Here is a 23,009-nt window from a genome sequence, read left to right on the forward strand (position 1 = left end):
AGATGATGAATTTATAATATTTTTAATTTTTAATTTAAGTTTACTTTCATTGTTCATTAACATGATAAGTTTTTGCTCACAAAATAATACTTCTCATGAAAAAGTGTTTTGTCAAAAAAAAAATAACTGTTTTTTTCTTAAAAATATGCTATTTCCTTTTCAAATCATCCTAGTTTTTTTTTCTAGTTTTTTCCTATAAAAAAGTTGTTTTCTATTAAATTAATGGTGTTGATAATAAAAAAAATATTGTTAAAAAATAAAAAATTCATGAATTATAAGATATAATTTTAATAAAAAATGTATTTTTTTCTTAAATAATTTTTCATAATTATTTTAAAAAGTTAACTAGACTGGTATCCTAAGATTCAATTAGATACTGGGCTTAAGCGAACACATTTTGGTAAATTATTACACCAAACATCCTTAAGTGTAAATGGACATGATTATGATGAATTACTAGATCCAATATTTTTAGATTTAGCTATGTATTGAATCTGAATAAATACAAATTTGATAAATTGTCATATCTAATATTTTTAGGTCATACCATATACCAAGTATAGGTAAATACAAGTTTAAAGAGCTATTATGTCAAAATCATTAGATTCATTTACCTTTTAAGTTAAAATAAATCGATTTTCTTGACCTATCAATTTCGAGCATGGGTTTGACTTGCTTCCATACTCATTAATCATAAGTATGATAACATGTCTAATATAAAGAATCAAGGCTCAAGAAATCATTATAGATTATATGTTGTGTTATAAAATTTTATCTGTTTATTTTCATGATTTCTAATATAAAATGTTAATATATGAAATTTTTATATTCTTGTGTCCATAAGTATATAAAAATAAATCTTTCAATAACCTATTATATTTTCAAATACTATAAATACCTTCTATATATTTTATAAACAACAATATTTTTAAATCCAATAGCATTCATTATATTATTGATCTTGAAACTTATAACTTATTTTCTCATTTATAACAATTATTATTTTAAAAGTTATTGATTTTATCATTTAATAATTCCTAAACCCTATGGAAAAAATTATTATGGAGTTGGGAGATTTTTCATCATTAATCATTCATGAAAAATAAAATATTAATATAAATATATAATTATTTATTGTCTAAACTTTAAAAAACACCTTATTTGTAATTATATTGGATTTTAAAATATATAACGTTTTAAAATTAAATTTTTGTTGTCGTTCTTATATTTTTTAGATTAACGTGGGTGTTCGGGTCAGTTTGCGCACACCACAACTAATCCCGCAAGCCCTGTTGTTGTCGTTCCTATATGAGGCTGGGAGTGGTGGTTTTTGGTGGGTTGTTCGTGGGGGTAAGGAGCGGTGACAACCACGATGATGTGGCGACGGAGAAGACGAGGAAGAAGATGGAAAAAATTAAAAGAGTAATAAAAAGTTAAATCATCTCTATTTTCTCTTTTCATTTTACCTCTCAAGCAGACCCTCTCTAAATTTCTTTATCTCTCTTGAAACTGGATTCAACAAGGGCAGAGAAACGACAACGTGGTCTGCCTTTTCAAGATTTGAAAATTTTCATATTTTTTTTTAAATGGTTATTAATAAATATAGGAACAATTTCATCCTTTTTTTTCTTTTATCATTGACCGAACAGTAATTTATAAAAATTGACATACAAAGGTTGAGCTTTTTAGTAATTTCATAAACAAAAACCACTTCATACACATGGACAGACGCCCCTGAACGGTACAAGTGTTTCTAAAATGTTTTTAAAAGGGCTTTTAATTAAACCACAAGTCTGCTACTCGTCCAGTCTAATGTCTCGCTTTCAAATCAGAATTTCCCCTTCCTTCAACCTCTCCACAGACAACGGAAGAACGATAAAGAGTGACATGGCAGATTCAAAGGTAGATACCATCTCCCGACTAGCCCAGTGGAGGATCGAGAACTTTGGCTCTTTCTCCTACAAAAAATCCGATCCTTTCAAGGTCGGAATCTGGAACTGGTAAGTTTAGTAATTTATAGTATCTACAAACACAGATTTTATGGTTTTAGTTGATTTATTTTGTTTTGTTTTGTTAGGCACTTGTCTATAGAGAAGAATCGGTACTTGTACATTCGTTTATTTCCAGAGCCGTCTCGAGCTTCCAAAGAACAGCCTCCTATCGCTAAATTTGTTCTTCGTGTCTCAAATGCTGGTGCTAATAATCGCAGGCCTTATATCTCCACAGGCATGCTTCCGTCGCTCTCTTTGTCTATCCTTTTCTTTTCTTTATCTTATTACATGTTTGTATGCGGGATTTTCAATGGAGTCTGTGTAACCGTGCAAGCTTAAAGATGTTATCAAGGAAAAACACGGGCATCTCTTGGGTTATCTGGAAGGCACCAGAGATATTTATAATCGGGATCCAGAATACGGAACTGTTTGCATTTTTTTTTTCCAAATGGCTTTGATTCCTTAGCAAAGGAGGCCTTTTGCCGGGGCTTTCTTTTCTGCGAAGTATATTCAAGGTAGCACCATGAACTCTAATTATTATGAGTTTTAGCACCATGAACTCGTTACCAGAAGTCTTGCTTGTATGTTCCAATCGCTATATACTGAGGAAGTAGGAATCTCCTCACTGATCTAGTGACGCGGGTAATGATAAACTTATCTGTCCGAGTCCTAACCATCTCATAAAGGGAGGTCTAACTGAACACTATCAAAATTGAAATCAGAATTAGAAAGCGAAGACTGTGAGCTCATCACTGTAACGTGCTTGTTAACATAACAATTTGTGTGGTTTGGATTCCTATTCCTTTAACAACATGGAATGTGGGTTTGTTAGAGATTATGTCAGGCAGATTTTTGATGCTTTCTGAATCTGAAGAAAACTGTCCTTTAATAAATGAGTTTGTCGCTCCTTTTCTGAGCAATATTGTGAAAGTAAATTCTGACAGATTAGTAAATATTTATTTTTCTTGGAAAGCACCTAGTTGTTGAAATGAGTGTAATGTTTATTATAAAAGGATTCCTGTGACACTGAATTGTTTCATGCTGCAGTTCAAGAGAGATCGCTCAGGACAAGTGAGGACTTTGTCTGGCCTGTTGATTCTTCGTTTCATGGTCGCCTCATCATTGATGTTGAGTTTCTAGACCTCAAAATCTGCCCTCTGAATGTGAGCACCTTTAGACTATGTTTTTTTTTGGAGAAGCCATGGTGTTAATTGCTGAATGGTGCTTTTAGTTTATAACTAATAATGTTGGATGGCTTGATTTTTCATTTTGAGCCCAAAGCCGAACTTTGGTGGACAATAGTCATGATTCATTTCCTCTTCAACTGGCACAATCTGAGATGAATCTTTAGACGAAAATACATTTTACAGCACATAAGATGGGAATGTGATCTTGCATGTGAATATTTTGTATTTGTCTGGTTATTGTTGAACTGCTGTCATTTTTCTTGTACTCAAGGTTTAAAAATCCAATTTTTTTCCTGTCAACAAATCAGGGTGGGGAAGCGAGTTCCATATGGCCAGGTGATGGAATGATGCCATCTGTTTCAACTCAAGGCACACTTCGCTGTCTCTCCCGCATGCTGGATGAGGCCATCCATGCTGACGTTACCATTCATACTGCTGATGGCACTCTGAGTGCACACAAGGCAATTCTTTCTGCAAGTTCGCCTGTTTTCAAGAGCATGTTCGACCATGGCCTCAGGGAAAAGGAGTCCTCCACAATCAACATAGAAGATATGACACTGGAATCTTGCATGACTCTCTTGAGTTACTTGTATGGAACCATCAAGCAAGAGGATTTTTGGAAGCACCGTGTATCACTGCTGGGGGCGGCGAACAAATATGACATTGCAGCCCTCAAGGATGCTTGCGAGGAAAGCCTCTTGGAAGACATCAATACCATGAATGTTCTTGAGAGGATGCAAGAGGCTTGGCTTTACCAGTTGAACAAGCTGAAGAAAGGATGCTTGGCTTACTTGTTTGACTTTGGAAAAATTTATGATGTTAGAGATGAAATCAGTAAGTTTTTCAGGCATGCCGACAAGGAATTGATGGTAGAAATGTTTGAAGAGGTGCTTACGGTTTGGAAACCTGTATAATTAGTTAATTTTGTGAGTACTTGCTTTTGAAAGTCCTCACTGTTTAGATAGTTGTGTGTAACTATGAAGCCTCGCAAAGATGTCACGCGTTCAGCTCTGAGAGCATGCAAAGCCCTGTTGCGTGCTTGTCTGGAGTGGACTGATTACCTTAAATCTTGTTGCTCACTCCAAAAGATAAGATTGCTGTACGGGTGTATAGTTATTGAACAAGAATACATGAATGCTATTGGCTATATTGCTTGCTGCCACTGGCAAATGGCTGTTACTCGTCCTTCCGTGAACTTGAGCCATTTAGGCCTGGAAAATGGAATTTATACCTGCTTCGACATCCTTCTTTCTTTCCAGTCTATCTGCCAAGTGCTTCAGTGACCACCTACGTGAATAACCTCTCTAACATGGCCGAGTTTGGATAATTTTTTCAAGAACTATAGTCATCAGAGTTAAACTCCTATTTTTGGTTAATCTGCTTTGGCTGGCTTTGTAGAGGTTCCAGCAAGGCTGGGGTCACCTGCTTCTTCTTCTTCCTCTTTTATAACAATGGACACCTGCTCATGACATCCATGGATGGATCCTTGCTCTTCCCCCCGCATCTTTCGATTTTCTTTTTATCCAACTTCGTGTGTATTACTGGCTGGTTATGTAATGGGTGAGAGAGTCAAACATAACATCCGTCATGATCTGAATAATCCGACCGCATAAACAAAAGTAAAATGCTGATATTTACGAAGTCCTTCACTTGTAAATATTTGTTTATAAATGAACTTTGTGACATTTTGAGATTCGAAGACACCACTGTTAGTGAATTAGATCATTAAAAGTACCTTGATTTTCTTTTTGAAAGTCAAAATGCAGGTAAGATTTGAATTTAAACCAACCTCTTGCCATGCCCAATTCTGGTTCTAGGCCTTCCCCAGGTTTCTCAATGGCTTCCCTGCCTGGGACCACTATTTGGTCAACTGGAAAGCCGCCCTCAGGATCCCAACCATCCTTGTTACAGCCCAATGTAGCGCATGACGACCCACTGGCCCTCCTGCTAGCCAGCTCCCACCTCCTTTAGCGTCCTGACCCTCGCCTCCGGGGCCAATGCCCTCTTAAATGCGTGGTCCCGCAGTGCCTCCTTCTGGTGGTTTCCCTTCTCCTGGTTCCCTTAGTGGTTCTACTGTTCCGCCACCGCCAGGGGTTCGCCCGAGTCCTTTTGCTTCGTCTTCTCCGTTGAGTTCTGGTCCAGTTAATGCATTGAGCGCGCTACCTAATGAAGCAGTGAGTAATGGGATGTCGTTGGCTTCTGGTTCTATGCTTCGTGGGCCTAGATTTCCTCCAGTTAGCAGTACCCCACCACCACGTATGGGATCTCCACCGATTGTTTCAGCTCCCCCTCCCCCTCAAGCTCCACCAGTTTCTTCTATGCAATCACGGCAGCCATTTTCTGCTGGAGGTCCAGGTGGGCTGCCCCAATTTTTAGCGGGATCTCAAGGTGTACCGCCACCCCCAGGTCCTCCCTTTGGAGCACATACACGCTCACTGCAACCTCAGCAGGTGAGCAATTTCTTTGACATCTGTTGTTTGCTTATTTTACAACTGAACTATATTTTATCTATATTGTTATATCATGGACCATGTTTCATCCTATTCCATCTAATTTATGTAGTTGCTAGAATTGAGAACTCCAGAGTTTAAATGGGAGGGAATTCAGAATTATTAATGTTTCAAAGTAGTAAATTTTGTGAAAAAGTTCTATTTTGATGCCTTCCATGTTCCCCCTTTGATATCTGTGGAACTCTCTTTTCGTTTGCATGTCATGGATTTAATGTACATGCATTTCATCTTCTTGCTAAATCATTTAACTCTGAATATCTAACCCTTTTGCTGGCTCCCACACTTTCCTGGTTTCATGCAGCACCTACAAAGTTTGGAACGCCTCCACATTTAGCAAACCGTGGTCAGTTTTCCTTAGGTTTAGTGGAGTGTTTGGTGATGCTGTGACTGAAAACAATATTGCATTATGATATACTGTTATTTTTTGGATAAAAAGATGGGAATTTCGTTAGGTTTCAGCTATTTAATTGTTGGGTGAAAAATTAAAATCATAAGAACCGAGAAATGATTAAAGCTGAAGTTATAGGGACCAAAGGTGTTTTTTCATGGTTGACTGTGTCCTGTTGTTTTCCCTGCTTTTCAGCCAATCACCCATTGACACCCGGGAGCTCCTTGATTATTGCCTAAGACTCCTATTTTTTAATGTATATAATAACCTTTGTTTCTTTCCTTCCAGGTTTATTACTATTACCTGATATTGATTTGCCTGGGGTCTGTATTTTCTTGAAGAACTTCATCTTAAACTTGCTGGTTGATGTGATCTTCATCCCCATACCAAGCATCATATTGAGTTGGATTGTACCATAATTATTTTTGGGCTCGATGATCAAGTGTTGGATAGTTTGAGCATCGTATTCATTTTTTTTATCCATTTTTTCTCTAGCTTCTGCACCGCCTGACAACACATTTGAAATGCCTTCTACTGGGTGTAATTTTGAAGACGAAAGAAAGAAATCCTTTCACTCTGTTCCTATGAAATTATTTTAAATACTGACCAGTTCCTTTCGTTTTGCAGATTGGCTGTGACAAAACCATAATGGCAACACTAAAGCATGATGACAAGTTGCGGGACGGCTCAGAATGTGCCTTTCAGGTACATGCTGATATTGTTTCTTCTGTGCCAGAATTCTCCAACCTCATTGCCCTCTGCTATGTGTGGCTTCCTGCATCTTTTGTTTTAGTTCTTGGTTTCTGTTTTGGTTTCTATCTTCTTAATTGAAATATGTACTTTATTTGCAGTGTGCCCTTCTTTACACCACTCTGTATGGCCAAAGAAGAATTCGAGTGATAACTTTATCCTTACCTTGCGTAAATATGAGCAGCAATTTGTTTTGCTCCGGTGACCTTGAATCCCACTTTGCTTATTTCGTGAAACAAGGTCCTTGATTTATTTTTTACAGTTTTATTGCCTCTCCTCCGTACAATTACACTTGGTTGCGACAGATGTCATAAGCATAATCTAATAAAAATAAGTTAAATTATAAAATTTAATTTTTAACTAATTTAATATTAAATAATAAAATTAAAAAAACACAAATAATAATCTAAATTAAATTAAATTAACGTATCACAAGACTAAAATAATCTAATAAAAATAAAAAAAACTATAAAATTTAATTTTTAAAAAATTTAATATTAAAAAATTAAATTAAAAAATTAGAAAAACTGTGTTAATTCATGATCCGTGTAGAATAAAATAACTCAATAAAAAATATATTTAATATTAAAAAAATATATTTTTTATAAAGTATTAATAAAAAATACCAAAAAATACTATATAAATAAATAATATTTTACGATAAGAGATATAATAAAACCAATGACGTGGTATTTTGACTGTTGTGAGTAAAAATGAACGGGCACATTTGTTATTTTTTAAATCATAGAGATTAGAGACCAACTAATTGATTATTTAAAAACCGCAAAGATTAAGTTTTAAATTACTTCCCCCGGAAATGATTTTGTTAACAGACCAATTAAAATAACAGGTAAAAACAGCTCGTGGAAAAAGGTGCACCAAATCTACCAGGCCAAGGAGGCACGTAGGTTTGAAACAAAGACTCTCTCTCTCTCTCCTTTTGTCTTTTTTATTATTATTAAAATGACTCTCCTTGTTTGGTGCGGTTTGTCATTTAAATTGAACTTTTTTTAAAAAAATTAATTTTTATTTTAAATTAATTTCTTTTATTTTTAAAATTTTTTATACTAATTTAAAAAATATATTTAAAAAAAATATTTTAATATATTTTCAAATAAAACAATATTTTAAAAACCAAATTTTACTATACTTTCATCACTCAATGACTATCAAAGCTAAAATTATAGGGCACCGATATTGTAGCGCAAAAAAAAAAAAAATATCATCAAACATTTTTTAAGATTCATGGCATGTTACCAATTTCTGCACATATAAATTGTTAAAGGACAAATACATGGAATGGATACATACCCTACACTTTTAAATTAAAGATGAAGCTGTAAACCCTCACATGTGCACGTGTGTTCGGTTTTGTGTTTTTTTTATTAAATTTTAATTTTTTTAATTATTCTGATATCTCATTAATATTAAAAATAAATTTTAAAAATTAAAAAATTTAAATAGATACATAACCACGAGTCTAGATTTTTAAATTAAAGATGATTTTGTAAGCTTGAATGTCTGTTTGAGTCACCATTAAACTTGTTTTTTATTAAATTTTAAATATGTCATTTATTTTTAAATTGTTTTGATATACTGACATAAAAAATAAATTTAAAAAAATAAAAAATTATTTTAATAAATTTTAAAATAAAAAACATTTTAAAAATATAATTTTAATATATTTTAATATTGTTATTTTTATTGTTATTCTTATATTATTTATTTTTATAATTTAAATTAGTTTAACCCGTTAAACAGTAAATCACTGGGTCTCAATTCTTTTTTTAAAAGTGATTGCATCATCTTAGCTCTTTTTTTTTTAATTAAAAAAAGACTTGAACCGGCCACCGTGTAACAGTCCACTTCCACTTCAAATCTCAAGCCAGCCAACCACCTATGAAAGGATCTAATTAAAAACCAAAAAAATATGGCAATAAAAAAAACTCAAAAGGATGAAAAGAAAAAAAGAAAAAGAAAAGAAAAGAAGAAGCAAAGGGGAGTCCAGAATAATTGAAAGAGCGAAACACCTAGGCTAATTAGTTTTATTTTTCTAATCTAATTCTAATTCCAAATATAATTCTAATCTAATTCCAATTCTAATAACTTAGAAAAGACTATCGGAAATTACATGTAATTATAAATTAAATTAAAAAAACAACTAAGCTGAGAATTACATCTCGGAAATCAGAACTACACAAATGTTAGCTCATTCTCAAATCAGATAAGCAACAGAACCGACTCAGTAATCTCGCTATAAAATCACACCACTCCACCTCAAAGGCAAATCACTCTCTTATATCCTAAGCAACCCATATCATAGCAAGAGCCGAGTGAATTAAAAGCTTTCAAACAAAAAAACGTTCTCTCTCTAATGGCACCGTCAACCATTTATCAATATCATATGCGCCAGGATTTCAGTACCAACGTTGACAGCAACAATTCCACAACCCCAACCACCGATGCAATCATCATCCACTTACAATTCAGCCATGTTCTTGAGCTATGTTACCCCGAATCCATACAAATACCTTTAAACACAACCATCGAATCCCACCTATTTCCACGCCAGCTCTTTTCATCACATGTAAATCGTGAGAGTATCGTTGAAGAAATACTTTCTAGCATGGGTTGTTCATCAGACTTCATTGAGAGTGCTGCCCCTGATATCTCCTCTTTTGCTTTAGATATGGTTACTAATCCCTGCAATGCTAGTAGTAGCGAGGTACTAACTATGGTTTTGGCCATCCATGTTACTACTCCTTATGATGAACGTGAAGAGATTGATCGTGCTTTAAGCGAATCTTTAATGCAAGAAGCTTCAAGATTCAAGCCTGCAAGTAAATCATGTATTGATGGGTTAAAAAGAATGAGTCTTGAGGGTTTGTGTTCAATGAAAGAATGCATGGTATGCTTGGAGGAATTCTTGATGGGTAGCGAGGTTGTGTGTTTGCCTTGTGGGCATATTTTTCATGGAGATTGTATTGTTAGGTGGCTGGAGACTAGCCACTTGTGCCCTTTGTGCCGGTTTGCCATGCCTTGATGATCGAAGGTTATGGATTGGAATGGATATTTCTTGGAGTTGCATGATTTAGATCAAGGTAAAAATCTCTCTCTCTCTCTATATATATATAGATTTTGGGGTTTTCTGCTGCATGTGCGATTTTTAAAAAGAAGAGCCTAGAATTGCTGACTTTTTTTTTTTTTTTAATCTCAAAAACAAAGAAAACCCCAAAATTGGTTGTACTTATTCTCTGTGCTGTGTCTTCAGTATCTGATACAAGGATTCAATTCTATTGTTGTAACGGCAGGGGAAGCCAGAGGATACATTATATAATATACGCAAAACGACCGAGGCGGCTACCAAGGAATCAATGCTAATCAGGACAATCAAGGCTGTCCCAGCCACTTAATCGTTGCGGGTCAGCCTTTTTGGGAAGTGTTTGATATAGCAGAGTTAAAAAGTTTTTGGTGACTGTTGGTTGGAAGCTACTTGCTTTTGGTTTGCATGTCTATGATGGAGATTGCTGGAACTCTTGTGGCTTTAGAGAAATCGCTTTGCCCATTGAATCACCTGGCCATTTGTCAAATTGAATACAAGGAAATGAGGTAGGCGGGGGTTTATTTGTTACTTGCTGCCATGTAGTAGTTATCAATTTCCTTTTCAATTCCTAATTAAACTAGATGGTGGAGATTGATTCTGGTATAATTACTCCAATTATTATGAAGCCAACTAAAGATTTGTTGATTGCAGAGTGTCCTGTTGTGGATTCTTCTTGTAACAAGTCCATGAGACATGCCTCGTCCCTGATGCAAATGATGTCTTTGCTGGAGAAAATGAAATTGTAATGGGGAATATGTTCCCGGAGATGATTCAAAAACGCTATTGAAAGGACCAATCACCATTCAGGCAAGGAAAAGAATCTCGTGGAATTCTTGCATTCTTTACGTTCAAAGTTTCAAGCTTGTGAAGATTTTAGTACTTTTGTTCTTTATATCTCTTGAAAATCTTGATTTTGGGGTTTGGTCCTGCTGCTTAATTTCTTGCATCATGTCTTTGTGCATTTAGTATTCGTGAAAATTTTGTTAACTTGAATGTTATGGGTATTTCAATTTGTATTTGCTTGAATGGGTTATATCAGTTACATTTTGAGCTTATTCAGTGGGGGCTACTTGACCCCCTCCATGGGACTCCATGAAGGAGACCCAGCCATCTCCCCTTGTTTTCTAATTTGTGTAGAATGTTTGTCCTCTATGCTGGAGGAGCAGAGCATATAATGGAGACAAGTGAGGTCTATTATCAGTTTCTCAGAGGATGATAGTCTCGTTGATTAAGGATTGAACATTTCAGGAATCTAGATGGCCTAGGAAGTATTAAGACCATTATCTGGTCCAAGGGGGCATATCTTAGGAACTCTCGGAGTTTTGAGAAGTGTTTTATTAAGCAATTGCAATATTGGATTGAGTAATGAAATGGCAATCAAGGAACAGTTAGAAGTCTATAACCTTAGGGATCTTTATTGCCGTGTCTTCTGTCAGAATAGCACCTGCTGACACAACTGGGATTCATGTTTTTGATGAAGATTTTATGGTAGGATTCAGATATTTCTGCTGCAGAAATCTGAGTATTAATCAAATTTTTTAGGGTATAGACTTCTCGATGAAATAGTAATGGATGGTACTAACCCCAGCCCAGCAAATTTCCTGGTTATAGGCTTCTTGAAGTTTGATAAGTTCAATGGATCGCCATGGTACAAACAATTCAAATGTCGTTTCCATCGGATGTGAGACTATCGAGCAAATTCCTTTAGGTGATGGGACTCCCAATAATTGATTAGTATTATAGTTGGAATTGCTTATGATACATATGGATCCCATATAGCTTATAACAACGGGGCTATTTAACTGGGTAAGTAGACCAGAAATAAGGGAAGCAAGTTCTTCTTTGTCACAAGCCCTTTGTGATCCATGTTGTGGGGTTTCATAATATTAGAAATAATAGATCATATGCAGCAATCAGCCAAGGACATTCTTTCAACTAAACAAAATTGATAATGCATGCAGAAAATCTCCAGTGATAAAGAGCCACGATGTTACACAGAAGATGGATCGCTATTGAAGTTGAATATAACAATCACTTACGGACATGTTTGATACGGTGATGGCTTTGGCTGGCCAACTTTCAGCTGTCAGTGTGTAGCTCTTGAAGGTACTTTTAATCTTCAAATCAATGGCTTGTTGAATATCAGAATAAAGCAACAACGCACTTGTCTGCTGATTGGCTGGACAGTCCAATACCTTAGCTCCAGCAAAACAAGAACGGGTAGCCTACAGCTGCTGCTGTATTGCTCTGTTGTTGTTTTGATGGTCCCTTGCCCTAGCCTCATATTCTTTTCTTCACTTCGTTGGTTATGTTGCTACTACGATGCACCCATCCTCCTTTGAAGTGCTTGCTGCCTAGCTGGATTCTGCTCGTGGATGGATATTGGCTGCGGTTGCCTTGAACGAGGAGAACATTGCAACAGTGCTGTATATATATATATATATATATATATATATCTGCTGAAATGCTGCCAGTTTTGTTACTGCAGGGTTACTAGCAGCATTTTTGCTTGTGTTGCTGCAAACCTCGGGGGTTTGTTCTCAACATGTACTGCTGGCACTTCTACCGAGTCACGAAGTCCCATTTCTGGTGCAAGGGCCCGGCCAGAGGAGTAAATGTTTTCCTCCTTTCACTGCGATTCTGCATACCATTGTGCCTGCCATACTTGAGGTGGATCCCAGTTTCAGTTATGTTTCTACTGCATTGCTACTTTTGATATTGGCGTTGCAGTCCTGTTGCCGCAACTGATGCTGCTGCTGGTTCTGCTGTGTTTCTTTGGCTAGATCTTCGGGTTGTTTTGCCCTTCTCTTGCATTTTCAGCAGTGTTTTGAAACCCGGCCTGCCCGGCAGGTCGACCCGGGATTGGAACCGGACCAGGTTGATGAAAAAAATAGGATAAGCTATGACCCGGCGTGACCCGTCCGACCTCGCGGGTTGACCCAGAAACCCGGACAACCCAGCAAAATCCGGTTGCAACCCGTTGATTTTTGTTTTTTTAATTAAAATGATGTTTTAATTTTTAAAAAAAATAGAAGTTGATTTTTAATTAAAATGATGTTTTAATTTTTTTTAAAAATAAAAGTTAACTCGGCCGACCCATCTAACCCGGTCAAAATTTAATAACCTAGTTAAAATCCAGAACCCGGGCTTTGAACCGGGCTGGATTTAAAAACTATGATTTTCAGTACTTTGATAGATAGCTGTTAGATGCAAACTGCAATTTTCTTTCTTTTTTGTTGGTTCTGCTACATTGTAAATTCATTGTCATTAATAAAATTCCATGATTTTCTTTTCCATCAACAACCACGCTCCTGAATACATTCCATTTTCGAGAATCCAGCCTAGTAGTGTAGTGGTCGTCTTCTCTTACTGTAATAAATGAATATTATCCGAATTATCTAGGTCCGAATTATTTAGGTGGTTGGCAAGTGATAAAAATTTTTTTTTTTTTGTGATTTTAAGTTTGAATTCTTAATTGTTTATATAATGATTATTGGAGGTTTATATAATTGTTAATTTCAGGACGCGTGAGATTAATAATGATATGTGCAAATTAACTCGAATATCTATATTAATCTAAAAATAAATAAATAAATATTACCCGAGGACGAGGTGCTGGCTCGTAGTTATGCTGTTCACGCATGGACCAACGATTCAATACTCTAGGCCATAAAATTCATTTTTTTACCTTCCTCGTGTGCCATGAAGCTTATGGTGCATTAAAAATAAATCTTTGCAAATTAATAGGAACTTAATTTGTTTTTTTAGTAGCAAAAATAATATGTAAAAGGGGAAATTACATTGAGCATTTCAAGGTTTGGTTAATTTTTCATTTTCCATCATCTTGCACTTTGATGACAGCTGTTGAGCTGTTTTTCTGGGAACGAGTTGGTGGTATTTTTTATTTAATTACAAAGATACCATAAATCATGGTATTTACAACAATTTCCAGCCGCATTCAAGCATGTATTACCTATCAAGAAATCTAGCGTCCTCTCCATCATCTTCCCCAACACATCCTCTTTCATTTTCACCAAAATTTCATTAAATAAACCAGTCAAACCTAACAAAATTCCATATTTTCTTTTCCATAAAACCAACCCAATCGATTTTCACCATAACTCATAAATAACATCTAAACAATTCCCTTTTTTAATTATTACGTTATCAAGGATAAAATTCTTAAATAAAAAGAACACATAATAAAATTCAAATTCAAATACACATATAAGAATATTATACACATATTAATAAAAATCTTAATTAAAAAAATATCATATTAGATAAAAATTAGATGAATCCATCACTTATTTTCACATATAACCCTGATAAAATCTTACCTGCATGTAGTTTTCTCACCATATAAAAAAGCAATTTAATTACATGGAACAATACTTGTTGAAATTTGTTACATTTATACCTCTAAAAACAAAATCAACAATTATCTTTTTTATTTTAAAAGGAACCAATCGAAAAAAAAAATCACTAAAATTTCAAGCAATGTAAAACTAATTTATTCTACTATTAAGATAGCAATAGAAACTTGAGAGTCCAAAGAAAGGAAATTCACATATAAGAATATTATACACATATTAATAAAAAATTTAATATAAAAAAAATATCATATCAGATAAAAATTAAATAAATTCATCACTTATTTTCACATACAACCCTGATAAAATCTGCATGTAGTTTTCTCACTGTATAAAAAAGCAATTTAATTACATGGGACAATACTAGTTGAAATTTGTCATTCTTGTACATTTACACCTCTAAAAACAAAATTAACAATTATCTTTTTTATTTTAAAAAGAACCAATTAAAAAAAAATTTCACTAAAATTTCATGTAATGTAAAACTAATTTATTCTAGTATTAAGATAGCAATAGAAACTTGAGAGTCCAAAGAAAGGAAATTGTTTTATCGAATCTCTCCGCATCAAATTAGTTATTTCGAATTTCTCAAAAAACAAAATTACTTTAGAAAGTAATTAATGCATCTCATTGAACTATCCATTCAATGGGTGCATTGAAGCATTTACACGTGGCCTAGCAGGCAATATAGCAGTCAGTAGAAAAAAAAGGAAAGAGAACCCCAGAAGCCTCTGGGACTAGCAAGTGAAGCCGCCCTCAACCGCTATTTCTTCAGCAATACCCGGAACCCAAACAGAAAAGAAAAACACAGACACGAAAGCAAAGACAGAGCATAAATTAGAAGATGTTCTTCTTCTTTGTAGGAGGAGTAGAGCAACAGGTGCGTCAAGTCCTGAAATCAGGTGCTGGCAGATGCATACTGTGCGCCTCTAAAGCTGATCTAGTGGAGTACGAGAAAGTTCTGAAGCTGTTCTTTATTCCTGTCTGGAAATGGCCCGGTAACGAACCTGCTATGCACTGTAACAACTGCAACCTTATATTCCCCCAATCTTTTTCTCATCCACCTCCTAAGTCAGATTACTCCCTGCCGCGACCGGTGGTTACAGAAAGCCTCCGGTGTCATTTTTGTGACCGGGGCGTTGAGCCTGAGTTTAAGTTTTGTCCTTTCTGTGGGTCTTCTCTGTAATTAAATCGTGGGTTTGGGACCTTGGGTGGAATTGGGCTTTGCTTCTTGATATGTAATAATAAACAATAAATTATTGTTTTTCTTTGTTTCGACTACTGAAAGTTTTTTATTTTCAATGGTTGGTCTGATTTTGTTTTGTGTAGCAACAAAGAAGTAATTCGCTCACGGGAATTCAAGGAAGCTGTTTGCTTTCTGAGAAAAAGAAATGAAGTGTTAAAACAACTTCCATGGGACATGATAATACATTATGATACAGAAATTTACATCTAATCCAACACTTAAAGTGTTTTTCAAAAATTGGGAAAAAAAATCTTGATGATGTCTTCATTGGCTGGAAGAGGAATCAAAAGGAAACTAGGAAAGCGAGGAAAAGAAGAAAGAGAAGAAGATTTTACTGTACACAAAATTAATAATGGGAGTGTACAGTTTCTCTTAATTTTACAAAGGCTTTGTGCTGTACAGATCACCATTATCTCGTCTCTGCCTCGGATCAATTAACAGTTTCCGCTGGGTTTCTTGCGACTCTACTTTTGAGAGACCAAAACCTAGACCACACTACCGTTCAACAGTGATTGGCTTCATTTGCAAGCGAATGCGAGATCGTTAAGTTGGAAGAGGGGGTCGATTATCAGAGAAGTAAAATCCACTCTAGAGTTTGTTTTTCTTTAAGTTGATTTCCTGAACGGTAATTGCTTTGCTCCTCTTTCAAGAGCATCTCTCCAGAGTCTGTATCTTACTCCTAGTTTATCATAGGATACTGGCCAATTCCACACGTTGGCACCGTTGATCATCCGCTCTTGCTGGCCGAGGACTAGTCGTAGATCCTCGTTCAAGACCTGTTTCATACAAGTTTGAATATTGGGTGGAAATGTGAGAGAATTGTTATGGCAAAGGTATTAGTATTATTATTAACCATTCCCACCGTGGCACCGTTTCACTTGGATTTAATAGGATCAAGATTGGTGGGATTGTGGCAAACTCCCAACTATTTGATCGCGCAGCGTTTCAAGTGATGCCATGTTGGTGGTTTTTTAGTACAAACTAGTAATAATATGGTAAAAATAAACATAATATAAAGCAAAACAGAAGGGAAATTTTGTACCTGTTCAGCAAAATGTCTCCATAGGTAATGCATGAAAGGAATGTGCTTCAGCACGGCAGCAAAATCCAGTGACATTCTGTATAATAGCCGAGTCTTTTGTCTTGAGGAAGGCAAGCAAACATGAAGTTGGTGAAGGTGAGTTGCACACTCCCTGGTGCTTTGACCCTCTAGTTTTCCAGGCTTTGAGATCCCAATGGTTGATAACACCATGCAAGGTGGTCGAAATTCCATATCTATGGGATAAGGGTCCCAATACCCTTGGAGGCTAGATGCAGGCGTCAAAAATTTCACCAAGCTGAGGATTTGGATCACAGACAAAACAAAGAGAGTTCAAGTCACAATTCCTTACCCTGACATAAAAGCTTTCACCACAAACACCAGTGAATTGATTCCTAGCACCAATCAGATATAGGACAGATTGATCACAGATTAACGACTTGCAAATTGCAATCCAGACAGTAGTGCATTCAATTGTACATTGACTTTCACCTCATTTGAAATAAATAACGGATTCACCATGAGGAAATCATTGAAAAACAGACAAACCTTTTCTTCTAATTGATAAAATCTCTTTACTATCTTCAGGGATATTTTGTTCCAGTTCAACAGTAAAAGTTAAAAGAACAAACCTTGGAACGGTCCACCCCTTGGCAAAGGTTGATGTGTGAGTAAAAGGGGCGTGTGCGAGATCTAAGAGGTTGTCCAGAAGTAGGCCGTGTTCCACTGGAAGTTCCATCACAATCTATCTTATGCAAGGCATTACGTTTATGAGGTGACATGTTTATTAATAAATCACACAAGCATAATTTGCCAACCTTCCATCTTTTGCAAAAGTTTAAAGTATCTAGAAATCATACCTCAGCATGGACTTGAAAACCTGGAGGAGGTTGTAATGACGGAAGGCTTGCTGCAGGAGGGTCACTACCAGGCCAAACCAAGATCATACCTTCTTGCTCAAAACATGGCAATGATTTTATCTTCACATTAAGTAATCGTGTGGAAGGCATTTTCTCACATTTTCCATCTGTTGAGTATTCCCAGCCTGATGTTTATTGATCAACAAAATTTCAAGAATCAGTGATCTATTCTTTCTGTCACTGCTTAATCTTATGCTTTATCATTTATAAGCATTATTTACATGAAATTCAAATAATTTACTATATTTCTCACTGACCGTGGTAAGGACATTGGATTCGACCCTCATTCACTGAACCAAGGTGGAGAGGACATGCTCTATGTGCACAGGTGTTTCGAACACATCCTGGTTTCCCATCTTTGCCACGAAAGAGAACCCATGGTTCCTCAAAACAATCAATTGGAACCTGAAACAGAGAATGGGCATAGGAATAAGAAGACAATCACAAGCCATTGAAATCACGAATGCTTCACAGAGGCAGCTCCTTCCCTCCCCTTCCAAAGTAAAATGCGAGCAGAACTGTAGCAATAAAAATGCTTTTTATGTACAAAGGCTGATGAGTTTCCTTCCATGATGGTATTTCACACATACAGAGTGAATCACAATTGAAAAGAGTAGCTTACCATTGTGTCATCCTTCAGATCAGTGGAGAAAGCAACAGGATACCAGAAATTCTTAAGGCGAGGATGGTAAGGTTGAACTGGACCTGATACGTTCAAGTTTTTCTGGGGCGACTTGTGTTTTACAGTATCCAGAGATTGAGTCGAAGTGCTGGGAGAAGGGGATTCTTGGTCAGGCTCTGCTTGCTTTCTATCTTGTAACAGCCTATCATTAACCAATTCTTCCATGTAAGCTAGTTTATCCAAAGCAGTAGCAACCCTTGCTTCAGATATATGAACCTGTTATCAGTCAAGGGCCAGGCATTAGCAAGTTAATGAAAATGGTAAACCTCTAGACCATCTCAACAGTTTAATGGTAAAAGTGGAAGAGTTTGCTTGATGGCACTTTGATGAATACGTGTCTCACTTGATCTACATAATGGATCCTGATCTAGTGAATGCCTGTTATCAATGAGTGGTTATTTGTGTCTCAACAGGTGTGCATTTTCCATAGGTAGTTATAGAGGATAATTTCCAAACCTGTCTGTGAGCTTGGGCTAACTTGTAATCACGAGCTAAGGGATTTAGAACTTCAACAACCTGCAACCATATTTCTCAAGATGAGAGTTGAAAGTTGCCTTGTTAAAACAATAATCTCGGTGTAAATTTATGCAATGAATTTCAACAGACCTTTTCATGAAGGATCATGATAGTAAGCAGATCTTGCCGAGCTCGCCAATCACAGTACTGAATATCATATCTCGCCACTTCAAGTGCTTGATAAAAATCCAAGAACTTCCCTTTAAACTGTGGCATCTTAGACCTCGGATCCTCCACGTCGAAGAGTGGACCCCATGTACTCTTCTTATCTAACAACCCACCTTCCTCCCCTAACACTGCAAACACCCCAAACCCTCCTCTAACACCCTGAGAATTCACACACAGACCACCATTTAAGCCATAAAAGTTTAAAATAGCCTTAGCAGGAAACGATGATCACTATCTAACTTAGAACTAAACCAATAAACAGAATAAACACAAACAGGATCGGTCAACAAATGTCAGCGTACAGAGTTGACTATGGTCACTATCTTACTTGGAACTAAACCAGTTAAATAAAGTTTCACTCGGATTGCCATATACCAAGATTAGTTTAGCGGGACAAAAATATCGGAAAAACACGTATTGTGAGGTTAAGCACCAGCTCCATTGACAATTCAATTAACTCAATTAACTTTCCTCTAAATGTAGTAGACTAGAGCCCGGGTAACTTCAGCAGTTAAACATACCAAAAAGTCCAATATCTTAACATCAAACCATTTTTCTATCAAGTTAAGCGGATAGCATAATAGTATTTTAATGAATTAAAAGCCATTTCCAATCCCTCAGCAGAGATATATACTTAAAAGAAAAGGTAGTTAGGAATCAGCAATTATAGCTATCCCTTCCACTAAATTTAGCAAGAACCCAGATAAACTTAGCAAGTAAATAAAGGCAAAAGGTTACCTTCTTACAGTTGAGCTTAGATGATCGGAATAGAGAGTTGGGTAAAGAGAGAGCTGCAGCAGTAGCAAAGGCGGTCATGGCGTTTGAAACTCTGCAAACAAAGCCGAGAGAGAGAGAGAGAGAGCGAGCGAAAACGGAAAATCAGTTTTATTTGTTGATAAGAGGCTGCGCTACGAGCGATCTCCGCTGGCCTCCCATGGTTTGCCACGTGGAAAAACGTGGACTCCGTGGTCTAACACGTGGAAACTCCTGCTACCACATGCTTGGTCTTGTCTGAGAGAAGAGGATATTTTGGTTCTTGCAATCGCGGGGCTTTCTGCTTCATATCTTGCCAGCTAGGTTTCTTTAGATTTCTCTCTCTATCTCTGTGTTTTCGACCACTACTATTTGTTTATTTATATTTCTTTCTCTTTTTCATGGATTTTGAATTCCCAGACTGTGAAAAATCTTATGCTAGTCAAGATGTTGTTTGGAATAAAAAAATAAATGTGCTGTGCATTGAAATCTCATCCTCCAATTATCTTTAACTTTGTTGCTATTAGAGCGGGCGATAAGGATTGATGGATTCTAGTGGGCTCAGCTATGCAATGAGGGGATGGGTTTTTTTTTGGGCAAAAATTAAATGTTGTGGAAGAATTTGGAATATTCTCGTATCATCTTCTTTGCTTTTAAAAAAATATTTTACATCAAATAAATAAAAATTATATTCTCAAATATTATTAATAATTTTATTGTATGGTTTCAAGCACTAGAAAAAATACATGTATATATTATATATCTAAATTTAAAAAAAAATTATTAAAAAACAAAAATTAATAATTTTATCTTAAAATTGATGCACTTTGATCAAATAAGATAAAACTGTCATTTGTTAGTTTTATCCACATACATACATAATCCATATCATAAATCATGTGTTCCTATCTATTTTTCTTGGATTGAAAGAACTTGACTCCATCTAGATTAATTTAAAAGAGTTTTGATAAAACTTCCGAGGATTAGGATTAGATTATGACAATATTTCTCTAACAATCCTAATAAAATTTGAGTTAAGTTGTTTTACTCAAGAACAAGAATTTATTAAATTTTATCATTCTTGGTATAAACAATCTGTATATCCAAAATAACATCAATATGTTCTTTTTATGCTAATAATAAGGTAATGAGATCGAGGTTTCAAAAGAATCATAAAAAATAGGATGTTGCAATCTATATATAACAAAGTCCTTTATATTAAAAGTAGAGTTAATACCAAAGTTTAGTGTTAAGTTAATAATATAAATATTTAACTCAATCATTTGTAACATTTTAAATTATTTAACACTACTCACTTGTGATTTTTTATTAGTTTCAAAAGGATGTCGTTTAAGTCTAATTTGTATTATGAAATTATTTTTGTTATTAAATGCATCATGACACTTGGTTTAAATTTGTATTATTTATTATTTGCTTGAATTTATTCTATAATCCCAAAATACAAAACATGTATTTTACATGTAAAAGACTTAGCTGGCTTAGACATGCTATTGTAAGGAGACAAATAAAAAAGACATATATAGATGTTAGGGTTGTAATCATGAACATCAGATATATAGAAGTGAAATGGAATAAACACTTTTTAATTTTCAAGTGGATAAAGATTAGACACAACCTAATGAATCATGAACATTCTCATCTTTTTTATCATGAATAAAAGATAAAGATTCAGTAAGCTCAATATGTTGCTCATGATTTTTGACATAACAGAGATTAAACATATAAGGTGAGGAATTAGAAAGCTTAGAATAACAATTATTTTAAAAATCTTCCAACATCATATTTACTCCTTTAGATAATTTTACTGTAAAGTCTCCTGAACTTTCTTCACAACTAAGAAAGACACAACAAACTCATCTTAAACCTCCATTTCAAATACTTTTTAACTTGTTATGTTAAACATATTAACCTTTTCAAGTATAAGAGAGTTTTCTAAAATTTTATTTACAACTAAACCATACACAATAAATTCTTTCTTAATCTCATTCTCAAACTCACTTGAACTCATTATGTGAAGTTCATTTTTCTTTAAGTTCTTTCTTTTTCTTATTCTTATTATTAGGTTTTGGTGGTAAATCAACGAGTTTGATCTTTCTATTTTAAAAGTGAAAGAACATGAATTTGATCAATAAAAAATTATAATGTTCGCATTGTCAAAGAACCATCTCAACCTAATATTTTAAACTGATAAATAAGGTCTTAAGTTATGATTTATATCATTCTGTAACACACTTTCTCGAATGAAAGCCCTTTAAGCTTGAAACTTGTACATGCCCATGTTACTTTGTGTTTAATTTTATTAAATAAATAAAAATAGTAAGATTCAAACTCGTAACCGCTTGACCATCAAAACTCTAATATCATATCAAAGAACCATCTCAATTTAATAGTTTAAACTGTTAGGTGGGTCCTGCATATTATTTATATTATTCTATTAAACATATTATATATTCATGGTCTACCCAAACATAACATGTTCTATATTTATTGGAATCACATTACACCAAAATCTTATCATGGTTCTTTAGAAATTTGATAAGAAAAATACATTTTCCTTGGATTGGTATAAAGGTAATATTAATACATGACAAATTATATGGTCTTGGATGACACACCACATGGATAACATAAGCTATTGTTGATATGTTATTATTGAGGTTATTTTGTATTTATCACCATTTCTTTGTATTTATTTTTTTCTCTCTTTTTTTTCCATTTTTTTTCTTATTGATTTTTTTTACCTTTTTTACATCAATATAAATAAAAATTACAAATAAAGAAACAAATAAAAAAAATAATAGTAAATTTAAAAAAAAAAAGTTTGACAACTTTTTTGCACACCCTTCTCCTAAACTCTAATTTGATATGGTTGAAAGTCTACCAATAAAGATTTTGCTAAAATATACTTCAGATGCAAAGTTTTCTATCATTAAATCATTTAATGAATATAACATCAATACGAGCATCAAATATAGTGTGTTGATAGGCACACCCAATAAGAATAAAAAGAAGTTGGATATTGCATATAAACAGGCAAAAGAGGATTATGGTGGTTGTCATGTATTTCTTTCTAGCTTGTATTTCTTTCTAGCTCTACCACTAATTTTATAAAGGCCATGTTTGTTTTATGAAAAGTGATTTTTTGAAAATCATTTTCTAAACTTTCGTGTATTTGTTTATCATTAGAAAAGTTGGTCGATAAAAAACACTTTTCAATCAAAGAAAAATTTAGTTTGATTTTCAGAAAAGTGTTTTCCTTTTATTTTGGACGGAAAACACTTTTCAAATATTATAAAAATTATAAAAATATTATATTATTTGCTGATTATATCAAATTTAATCCTCAAATTTTTTATTGTTAT

The 23,009-nt window shown here is 34.7% G+C and overlaps 3 protein-coding genes, 1 long non-coding RNA gene and 1 pseudogene across 4 annotated transcripts; 4 read left to right on the forward strand and 1 right to left on the reverse strand.

Annotated features, from left to right (window-relative positions):
* The first annotated feature begins 1,732 nt into the window (after positions 1–1,732).
* LOC105127794 (BTB/POZ domain-containing protein At1g21780-like) lies at positions 1,733–4,340 on the forward strand. Its single transcript, XM_011029214.1, has 4 exons — positions 1,733–2,000; positions 2,078–2,226; positions 3,039–3,154; positions 3,487–4,340. Exons 1-4 carry the CDS (start codon positions 1,759–1,761, stop codon positions 4,090–4,092), a joined length of 1,113 nt encoding a protein of 370 aa, XP_011027516.1. The 5' UTR covers positions 1,733–1,758; the 3' UTR covers positions 4,093–4,340.
* Positions 4,341–5,165: 825 nt separating this feature from the next.
* LOC105127795 (U1 small nuclear ribonucleoprotein C-like) lies at positions 5,166–6,033 on the forward strand. The gene is made up of 2 exons (XM_011029215.1): positions 5,166–5,628; positions 5,990–6,033. Exons 1-2 carry the CDS (start codon positions 5,188–5,190, stop codon positions 6,020–6,022), a joined length of 474 nt encoding a protein of 157 aa, XP_011027517.1. The 5' UTR covers positions 5,166–5,187; the 3' UTR covers positions 6,023–6,033.
* Positions 6,034–10,141: 4,108 nt separating this feature from the next.
* Positions 10,142–12,962, forward strand: LOC105127796 (uncharacterized). The gene is made up of 3 exons (XR_842700.1): positions 10,142–10,435; positions 10,581–10,736; positions 11,891–12,962. It is a non-coding gene; the product is annotated as an uncharacterized LOC105127796 (long non-coding RNA).
* Positions 12,963–14,942: 1,980 nt separating this feature from the next.
* On the forward strand, positions 14,943–15,604 carry LOC105127797 (zinc-ribbon domain protein). Its single transcript, XM_011029216.1, has one exon. It carries the CDS (start codon positions 15,147–15,149, stop codon positions 15,486–15,488), a length of 342 nt encoding a protein of 113 aa, XP_011027518.1. The 5' UTR covers positions 14,943–15,146; the 3' UTR covers positions 15,489–15,604.
* A 97-nt stretch (positions 15,605–15,701) lies between these two features.
* Positions 15,702–19,742, reverse strand: LOC105127798 (chlorophyllide a oxygenase, chloroplastic-like; annotated as a pseudogene).
* Between the last annotated feature and the right edge of the window lie 3,267 nt (positions 19,743–23,009).

The sequence above is a fragment of the Populus euphratica genome, unplaced genomic scaffold (genome assembly GCF_000495115.2).
Source record: "Populus euphratica unplaced genomic scaffold, PopEup_1.0 scaffold93.1, whole genome shotgun sequence".
NCBI classification, from domain to species: domain Eukaryota; kingdom Viridiplantae; phylum Streptophyta; class Magnoliopsida; order Malpighiales; family Salicaceae; genus Populus; species Populus euphratica.